General features: G+C 36.4%; 1 protein-coding gene across 1 annotated transcript in view; it reads right to left on the bottom strand.

The window, feature by feature from the left end:
• Positions 1-5,825: 5,825 nt before the first annotated feature.
• The window catches only part of LOC128660336 (ATP-binding cassette sub-family B member 5), a 414,907-nt gene continuing 409,599 nt past the window's right edge, over positions 5,826-11,133 (bottom strand). Inside the window, exon 30 of the mRNA XM_053714135.1 lies at positions 5,826-6,863. Coding sequence (XP_053570110.1) covers positions 6,666-6,863 — 198 coding nt within the window. The 3' untranslated portion in view covers positions 5,826-6,665. The remainder of the gene's footprint in view (positions 6,864-11,133) is intronic.

The following is an 11,133-nucleotide window of genomic DNA, read 5'->3' as shown; positions in this document are numbered from 1 at the left end:
AATCAGATTGAGCTCGCATTCTATTGGCTGATCGGAACAGCCAATAGAATGCGAGCTCAATCTGATTGGCTGATTGGATCAGCCAATCGGATTGAACTTGATTCTGATTGGCTGATTCCATCAGCCAATCAGAAAATTCCTACCTTAATTCCGATTGGCTGATAGAATCCTATCAGCCAATCGGAATTCGAGGGACGCCATCTTGGATGACGTCCCTTAAAGGAACCGTCATTCGTCGGGAGACAACGGAAGAAGAGGATGGATCCGCGTCGCCTGCTTCAAGATGGACCCGCTCCGCACCGGATGGAAGAAGATTGAAGATGCCGCTTGGAGAAGATGTTTGCCGGTCCGGATGTCCTCTTCTTGCCGGATAGGAGGAAGACTTTGGAGCCTCTTCTGGACCTCTTCAGCACCGGATGATGGATCGCCAACCCCCGCTTGGGTTGGATGAAGATGTTGGAGCCAGGACGGATCGGTGAACCTGGTATGGTGAAGACAAGGTAGGAAGATCTTCAGGGGCTTAGTGTTAGGTTTATTTAAGGGGGGTTTGGGTTAGATTAGGGGTATGTGGGTGGTGGGTTGTAATGTTGGGGGGGGGTATGGTATGGTTTTTTTTTACAGGCAAAAGAGCTGAAATCCTTGGGGCATGCCCCGCAAAGGGCCCTGTTCAGGGCTGGTAAGGTAAAAGAGCTTGTAACTTTTTAAATTTAGAATAGGGTAGGGAATTTTTTATTTTGGGGGGCTTTGTTATTTTATTAGGGGGCTTAGAGTAGGTGTAATTAGTTTAAAATTGTTGTAATATTTTTCTTATGTTTGTAAATATTTTATTATTTTTTGTAACTTAGTTCTTTTTTATTTTTTGTACTTTAGCTAGTTTATTTAATTGTATTTATTTGTAGCAATTGTGTTTAATTAATTTATTGATAGGGTAGTGTTAGGTTTAATTATATCTTAGGTTAGGATTTATTTTACAGGTAAATTTGTTATTATTTTAACTAGGTAACTATTAAATAGTTCTTAACTATTTAATAGCTATTGTACCTGGTTAAAATAATTAAAAAGTTGCCTGTAAAATAAATATTAATCCTAAAATAGCTATAATATAATTATAATTTATATTGTAGCTATATTAGGATTTATTTTACAGGTAAGTATTTAGCTTTAAATAGGAATAAGTTATTTAATAAGAGTTAATTTATTTCGTTAGATGTAAATTATATTTAACTTAGGGGGGTGTTAGTATTAGGGTTAGACTTAGCTTTAGGGGTTAATACATTTATTATAGTAGCGGTGAGGTCCACTCGGCAGATTAGGGGTTAATAATTGAAGGTAGGTGTCGGCGATGTTAGGGAGGGCAGATTAGGAGTTAATACTATTTATGATAGGGTTAGTGAGGCGGATTAGGGGTTAATAACTTTATTGTAGTAGCGCTCAGGTCCGCTCGGCAGATTAGGGGTTAATAAGTGTAGGCAGGTGTCGGCGACGTTGAGGGGGGCAGATTAGGGGTTAATAAATATAATATAGGGGTCGGCGATGTTAGGGCAGCAGATTAGGGGTACATAGGGATAACGTAGGTTGCAGCGGTTTACGGAGCGGCAGATTAGGGGTTAAAAAAAATATGCAGGGGTCAGCGATAGCGGGGGCGGAAGATTAGGGGTTAATAAGTGTAAGGGTAGGGGTGTTTAGACTCGGGGTACATGTTAGAGTGTTAGGTGCAGAAGTAGGAAGTGTTTCCCCATAGGAAACAATGGGGCTGCGTTAGGAGCTGAACGCTGCTTTTTTGCAGGTGTTAGGTTTTTTTTCAGCTCAAACAGCCCCATTGTTTCCTATGGGAGAATCGTGCACGAGCACGTTTTTGAGGCCGGCCGCGTCCGTAAGCAACTCTGGTATCGAGAGTTGCATTTGCGGTAAAAATGCTCTACGCTCCTTTTTTGGAGCCTAACGCAGCATTTGTTTAAACTCTCGATACCAGAGTTAAATTTATGGTGCGGCCAGAAAAAAGCCTGCGGAGCGTTAACAGCCCTTTTACCGCCGAACTCCAAATCTAGGCCTATGTATTTTAGTGCTCAGCTGCCCTACTCCTTACGTTTGAGGCTGGACTTTTGTTGTTCCTAGATGCTTCAACTTCACAATAATAGTGCAGGTGACTGGGACAGATCTAGTAGAGCAGAAATGTCAAGAACTGACTTATGGCACAGGTGGCATCATATGACATTGCTTATTTAAATTCACTGAGCTCTTCAGTATGACCCAGAGTTTGGCTATGGAGATGTAATGGTTATGTGCTGGATTTCATGCACCATTAGGAAAGGGTGTGTCTTTGTAGTTGTGTCCACGTATATTTGGCGTTATAATGAATTAGCATTTTACTTGTGCTCTATGTAAATTAACTTGTTAATGTAAAACAGGGAATCCAATTTCTTATATATTTATTACTGTAATTCATGACACTAAGAATACAATATATATATTTCATGACTTATGATAAACACAGTTCAGTATAGTGAAAATGTCTGGAGGTTTAAAAAATAAATAACAATTTCATATTTAAAATATTTATTAAAAATAATTTAATTTCACATATCGGACATTTTATATAAATATCAAACTTACATTCATTTGTCTGTTGGTTTTTTAAACTTTATAATGTTCTTATTTAATTCCTCATATTTATTTTTCAGTTGTGATCTAAATAATATGCATTTTTTCAAGAGATTAAGGGGCCGATTTATCAGGTGTCGGGGGGACATGATCCGCTGTAGCAATCAGGTCCGCCCGACATCGATAAATGCCGACAGCATACGCTGTCGGCATTTATCATTGCACAAGCATTTCATGTGAAATGCTTGTGCAATGCTGCCCCCTGCACATTTACGGCCAATCAGCTAGCAGGGAGTGTCAATCATCTAATTCGTATCCGATCGGGATGATTGCTGTCTGCCGCCTCAGAGGTGGCGGATGAGTTAAGGAACAGTGGTCTTACGACCGCTGATTCTTAACTTATGTTTCCGACGAGCCTGAAGGCTCACACGGAAACATCATTTGCAGCATAATAAATGGGCCCCTAAGGCTGTTAAATTAGAAAAAGTTCAAATATAATGAGAAGTTGTTTTATGATGGATTGGTTTTTATGATGGATTGGTATAGCGCAGATAAACTGTCCTATATGTGGGTTTTCTAATATACTGGAATGGTGTTGAATTTGAAAACCCAGAGAAAACCCAAGCAATTCACTTATCATGGTTTTCGTTGTGAACTGTAATAAATGTTTTAGGAACCCCCCAAAGTCTTCTCCATTCCAATAAGCTTCACCGGTTTCATTGTTATTCTGTGCACGTAATTCACTAAAGTTCACTCATCTCTCTGTTCTTCAGTGAATAAACTGCATAGAGTATCAAAGACAATGGAAAAATTTACTTTTTATTGAGTTGATTTTTTTAATTAAAAAACATGCATTCTTTGTTACAAGCATGTTAGCTCTTGAGCAGGACACAACCGGTGATTAGTGCATCTGACACTCCTTAATAGCTAATTGCCCGTGTTCTATGCAGGAACATTAATGCCTGCAACTCTCAAGTGGTATTTTACCTATGTGTTTAACCCCATTGCAGGGGTTAAATACATAGTTTACTAGTGTCAGTAAAGCAAATATGACATGTTATCTATAAATAAATAAAATGATTCAAACAAGTTATTATGCCTGAATATCTGTAAATATTGCTTAGCATTGAAGATTTCATCTTTCTATATGTCCAGTCATTATAGCTACTATCTGTTTACTGAGACAGACATAAGATAATTCAGCAATGTGATGTCACAAAGTATCACTATGACCTGTGTGACAAACACAAGAGAGCTAGGTCCTGTTGCAGTTTACCACCAGGCCTGCATAGAACTTAAAGGGACATAAAACAAGTTGGGATAGAGAGGAAATATAATAATATGTAATTTAATTACTTTACCTGCAAATTTATACTGCAGTGCCTCACCATTAACACTTTCTTTTAATTTTCCGAATTGTAAAGCTCTAACTCCCCCCGCACATTTCCTTCAATGGCTGTATCTATATCTATTGTTGCTTTGGTAGAATGCAAACGTGCACAGTGATTATCTGCTGGAGCATGCCTAGAAGCTGGGAACTCAATTGAAATACAATGCCTGTGTCTAAACACTGATAAGGGGGGTGGAGCACAGTGCTCCAGACAGCATGGGTATGTAAGTATTTTTGCTTATTTTTGAAGATTGTTTTAAAATACGTGCCAGCAATTTCTAAACCATTTTTTTTATGCAAACTATTTTTTACTTAATTAGCCTTTTTAGGATATGCACAGATGTCAACATGTTGTCTGGCACTTTAATGACTTTTTTATATGCAATATTGTATAAGAAGGGGTGTCAAACCTTTAAGAGAGCATGTTGCCAAATTGCGGATATTCCTTTAAAAATGATTTTGCCAGCATTATAGCAGTCAGAGAGTGCAGTAAGAGGCAACCTAAGGGCTGCATTGTTTGACGCATGTCAACAAATTGTTATGACTTCCACCATGGACAGACTATCTAGACGTAGTAATAATAAAGCATGGTCAGTACATAGTGCATTCTAGCTTTGCTTTGAAAGTATGTGGCAATTCTCCACTGAATGAAAGAGTTAATATGATAGTAATCTTTAAATGTTTTAAAATTAGGTTAGGAACCTGAGTGATATTTTACAGGGACTTACATTTATCACTTCTAATGAAGATGCGCTGTAACTTTAATCTAGCCGTGACATTCTAATACCCCACGCTTCGGCCTCCAACTTCAAGACTCATATGTTTTTGTGAGCTAAGGTTTGAACTGATCTCCAATTATCGCTGTACTGCACTATTTTTGAAGCTAGATTGCCAATTGGAGAACAGTTCAAACCGTTAGCTCACAAAAAAAAAGAGTTTTGAAGTGGCTGGCCAGAGCATGCGGTATTAGAATGTAACGGCTAGATTGTAAAGTAAGTTACAGTGCATCTTTATCAGAAGTGATTAATTAAATTATCTTGAAAATATTGCTTAGATTTCGGACCTGATTTTAAAACATGTAAAGTTTAACACCAGATATATTTTTCAGCTTGCTGTGCCTGTCAGCAGATGAACAGCTAAGGCAGGATACTAGGGACATTCCTTCAAGTGTTCTCCAGTTGTGCCCTGAGTGTCCTTAGGATCTTGCCTGTGTAAATAAAATTGTAAGTCAAGCTTTTTTTTTTTTTAACGTAAACAGAATTAAACTTGATCAAAACGTACTATTCTTTTAACATCTCAAAATAGACCCCCACATCACAGAGGAGATTTAAAATCAGCAAATTCAGTATTAAATTATTAAATTTGCCCCAATTAAACACTTCTTCTTGACTGTTATATGTAAAAAATAAAATCAAGATGGGAGGTAAAATTGTTTGACAAAGCTTATAGAGAGAGAGAGGGTGGTTCTTTACTGTATATTTTTAGTCTATTTTGTTTCTACACAGTCAGGCTTCCCTTTGGACAGTCACTAATTATAAGCTACAGCCGATCATATCTGCCCAACAGTTGATAAATTGGTCCCTTAGTGTATAATTCTCATTGGTTACTAAGTACTTCCAGCTACTGCTTATTAGCCAATGAGCATTGGTAGGAAATACTTTTCAGCCAATGAGCATTGCTATGATGCTCACTACTGATACTGCTGTATTATTTTCACTTTACATTTAAGCAGCTTTTACCTCACATTTTTTAAGACAAAAATGTCAGCATGTATAAATGCTCCTTTTGTTATATGGATAGAAGAGTTTTGAGTATAATGTTCTTTTGATGCTAGTAAAGTAAAATGCTGTTTATTTAGAAGTGGGCTTGATAGGATGATTTATTTTGTCTTTTGATGGAAGTTACAACTTGCTCCCATCAGTAAAAAAAAAGTGTAAACATCCCATTTAAAATATATTAAAAATCTGCATCTTGTTTCCTCCACATAAATATTTATATTTTAATTTTAAAGTTTTAAAGGTTGACTGTTCTAATACTAAGACTACCCAGTTGTATTCTATATTTTTTCTAAATTTGAACATTTTGAATAATCTATAGTCATACGCATCACAGTGTAAAAGAACTTTGGTCTACTCATTGGGACCCTTTCCAAGCTCTAAGGCAGTGATGTCTAACCTCTGCAACCAAGATGTTTTGGAACTACATTTCCCATAATGCTTTGGAACTCTGCAGTCTAGTTAAGCATAATGGAAATGTAGTTCCGAAACATCGGGGTGCCAAGGTTAGCCCTTAGCTCTAGGAGTGCTGAGTATAATTAAAGGGTTAATGTGGTTTCAAATTGCAGTGGTTTCAAATTTAAAAGCCCTGGGAAAAAAGCATGTGATTTATTTCACACAGGAACCTGATGGCTTGATAACCATGATTAGATAATACATAGTCCTGTAGCATTCACAAATTCCATAGTGCTACAAAGTCTCATCTTTGTTAAATTATTGCCTGTTTGTGGCTCTCAAGATCAGGTTTAAACACTTCCATGTAATGCAGTACAATGGTTTCCCAACAGATGTGTTCTTCTGTAAAACATTCTGCTGTGATACACTACAATTGTGTTCTGTAAAGTCATGCTTAACTGCAGTGTTTCTTTGTACACATTTTCTATATCTTTGTTTTCACATTACGTTATTGTTTGTGCATTTACTAAATTAAAGTACGCCCCACGATTTGCTAGAAGCTGTTGATGGCTTCCATATTCTATTATCTTTCCATTCTTCATGACAACAATGATATCGGCATTCTGCACTGTAGACAGTCTGTGTGCAATCATAATGCAGGTTCTTCCTTCTCTAGCTGCATCCAGAGCTTGCTGGACAATCTAAAAATAGAAGTCAGATAAATGTGTTCAGGTAAAATATGTTATAATGTGGTAATATTCTCATCATTGCAAATAAGTGTTCCCTTGATTGGGTTTTAATGGTTATAGATTAAGTTACACGGTTAAAGAAAATTAAAAAGATTGAAATTGATATGTTGGAATATGAAAAGATTGTTTTTTTAAAGGGACGCTGTACCCAAAATTTTTCTTTTGTAATTCAGAAAGAACATGCAATTTAAGCAACTAATTTACTGCTATTATCAATTTTTCTTCGTTCTCTTGCTATCTTTATTTGAAAAAGAAGGCATCTAAACTTGTTTTGGGTTCAGTACTCTGGACAGCACTTTTTTATTGGTGAATTAATTTATCCACCAATCAGCAAGGACAACCCAGGTTGTTCACCAAAAATGGGCCGGCATCTAAACTTACATTTTTGCATTTCAAATAAAGATACCAAGAGAATGAAGAAAAATTTGATAAAAGGAGTAAATTAGAAAGTTGCTTAAAATGTCATGCTCAATCTGAATTACGAAAGAAAAAATTTGAGTACAGTGTCCCTTTAACTCATGATAATAGTGAAGATTGGCTTGGCAAACTGAAACCCAGATTGATAAATATAGGCAGGAGCTTATCAATTTTAAAAATACAAAACGGCTACACTGTTGAAATAGACTATAAAGAAAAAACAGTGTACCCTTGGCTTAGTGATAAACCATCTTTTCATCATAGGAGATTTAGAGATAAGCACACCTAGCAAAATATGTTGACAATTAACACCAGTGGGGGGGGGATTCAAGTGGCCAGGAATGCACCAGTAATCCCTCTAGTACTATGGAGTTTTGCAGGGTGCAAACCAGATCTCAAAATAAACCATCAAAAAAGGAGGTAGGAAAAGACGTAGAAACTATGTCAGATGGGGTGGCTACCAAAATAAAACCCAAAATATAGCAACCAGGTGTGCAGTCATAAATCTTAGCAGTCGGGCACTTAGTGAACATGAAATAACATTGCTCAACAAAGGGTTGAATTATGTGCCCACTCCTAAAATTGATGATTTTAAAACTCAAATTGATATAACTAGGTTTCAGCGCCAACTAAAACTCAAATATATGTTTCAAAAATCTAATTCTAATAAAGTCCATTGCCACTCTAAATTTAAGTCAAAGTCAAGATTTGAACCCCCTAACACTCACCCTTCCATAAAAAATTTCACATGCAGTTTGCAGCTTAAGGGATGACAAATCTCTTGTCATTCAAGCCGCAGATAAGGGCGGCACTATCGTCATCCTAGACCACTGCTATTATAGAACAGAATTACTTAATCAGCTAAAAGACTCACAGACATATTAAATTTTACCTAAGAATCCACCCAAGGAATTTAAAGTGTCCTTGGATAAAACATTATTAATGGCCCTCCAAAGTGGGTACATTGATGAGACTATACACAAATTTCTGACCACCCTAGATATCCGTTTATTTACAGTATTCACACAATTCACAAACACTCCCAAAGACCACCTGGACGTCCTATTGTGTCCGCTATTGGGTCACTATCAAAGTATGGCCCAATATGTGGATTATTTTTTACAGGACACAGTTAAGAAAACAAGACAGTTTCTTTTGGATTCTATTGAACTCATAAAATTACTGAGAGATAAAATGTTTGCCAAAAATGTGTTACTGGGCACATTAGATGTGGCCAGTCTGTACACTATAATTCCTCATTCCCTGGGTCTCCAGGCAGTAAGGACAAAATTATCTTCTGATCCCAATTCTACTGGTCCTCCCATTGAATTTGTTGATGAACTGTTGGACATATGCTTAACGCATAATTATTTTTGTTTTGAAAATACATATTATTTACAACTCATTGGCACTGCCATGGGTTCACCAATGGCCCCAGCTTATGCAAATCTTTTTGTCATGGTATGAGGATTGTTTTGTCTTTAATGGTAATAACCCTAATATTCTTCTGTATCTTCGTTATATTGATGACTTGTTGATAGTATGGGGTGGCAGCGAGTCAGAACTTTCAGTATGGTTTGAACAGTTAAATAACAATTTATCCAATTTACAATTTAAAATGGAAAATGATTGTGAGCAAATTAAGTTCCTAGATCTTTGTATATACAAACAGGAGGTTGGTGGTCAATGCAGGTTATACACTAAACTTTTTTCTAAGCAAACGGACAGAAACACACTATTGAAATTTCAGAGTTTCCATCCTCCACAGTTGAAGTTTGGAATTTTAAAATCTCAATTACTGAGAGTAATTAGAAACAACACGGAGGCTATTGACAAACAATCGCAATTTGTATTAATGAGAGATACGTTTGACAAGGGGTTATAAATTGAAAGACATTATCAACACTTGGAGGGAGATTGAACATTTAGATCAAAGATCTGTTATTAACAAAAACAGAATGAGGAAATCAGGACCTAATACCCTTCATTTTATCACCACATACACACCAGCCATTAATTTGGTCAAAAATACTCTGGCCAAACAACTCGGCTGGAGTTTTAAACTGCATTGGTTAGTACACATACACATTACTATCCGGAATGGTGGCATGAGAAGCTGCAATTACTAACAAGCAAAGGTAGATATGTTAACTATATGCTTTGTCCATGGTGGATATTTAGTTCTTATATTAATATAAATGTCTGGCTTATTGCACATGAATGTATAGCACTGTAGTGGGTAGTTAATATTGCTTTGCGCAAATGCTACTATGTCACACTATTGAATGTAACATGTTCAGCAGTCTCATGATACATAATATAACCATGACACGGCTCTTTCGCCAACACTTTAATTGATTTATTTTGGTTACAAATGGTAACACTAATATCATATTCCGTGCAACATTATCTGAACATATATGAGATTTCTTTTCAAAACACAATATTTGCATACACAATATGCTGTACTGTTGGAAAACATTTTATTAGCATTTTATATGCATTTGAAATTTGAAATTCAAATTAAAACCAAGGTATATATTTATTTATTTATTTTTCAATGGGATGTTGATGGGAGAGCATTCTATGTTTTGTTTATCACTTTTCCTTGATTGTTGTATAAAAATCTATGGTGCACATTATTTGTAGCCCTTTAGATTATTGTATTTTATTTATTTGTAGATTGTCTTGAAAAAGACTGACTGTACCAGCCAAAACGTTGACCTGTATGTGATTTAATTAATGTAAATAAAGGAAATTATTTGTTGATGGAAAGACCCATGAGTGCCCTTCTGTTTATCTGAATTTATGTTTCAAAATTGGGTAACCTAACAAACCTTACATGATTGAGGGTATATAAATATATATATATATATTTGTGATTCTAGATTGTAAGTTCCCACGGGAATAGGGCCTTCAATTCCACCTGTAAGTGTTTGTAAATTTTCTCCTGTCTCCCACAAGTCTTATATCATTGTTTTATTTAAATGAAGTGTACCCATGGATAGCGCTGTGGAATATGTTGGCGCTTCATAAATAAAGTATAATAATAATAATAATATATATATATATATATATATATATATATATATATATACAAAAGCAGGATATTTAAAGACCAGGATCCGGTGTTGGTCCTATGTGATCATCAAAAATGAGCACGCACCCAGAGATTATATAAACACCTTTACTGTGTAATACAAAAAAACATAACGTTTCGGCCCCACACGGAGGCCTTGGTCACATGGAAATACCACACAACAAGTATACAACATATCCCCAATAAAGTGCCTAATATACCCCTTACCCATCTCCTGATAAGATGTAATCATGCAGTCGGCAATGAGAAGCGTACCTACGTCATTGATAGTTGACCGTAGTCATAACAACCTGATAGCACCGTACATCAGCCAATCCACACAGCCGTATGGTGAATAGACGTAATGACGTCAGTCTGTGCCAATGCCACATGCATTTAATACGACAAGAGGTACCGCCCCAAATAGGTAATATGGGTCACCATGGCAATGGAAAGCATCCGCACATGATTTAAACCACAGCATTAAGGCTAAGCGCATCAGGAGATTCTATCTATAATATGAATACATAACAATATCATATGGCAATCAACCTAGTGACGCAGAAGCATAATCCCACTAGGCATTTATTATTATAAACTGTATAGCCCAGTGCACAAAGTTACATATGCACATGACGGTACCCTCTTAATAAGGTAATATATATCAGATATTCACAAAAGAGACACACCCATTGGTGCTATTGGGGCAGACTGGAGCCTCTCAGT

The sequence above is a fragment of the Bombina bombina genome, chromosome 5 (assembly GCF_027579735.1).
Source record: "Bombina bombina isolate aBomBom1 chromosome 5, aBomBom1.pri, whole genome shotgun sequence".
Classification (NCBI taxonomy): Eukaryota; Metazoa; Chordata; class Amphibia; order Anura; family Bombinatoridae; genus Bombina; species Bombina bombina.
Note: the sequence above shows the minus strand (reverse complement) of the source record. Positions and strands in the feature narration are given on the sequence as shown.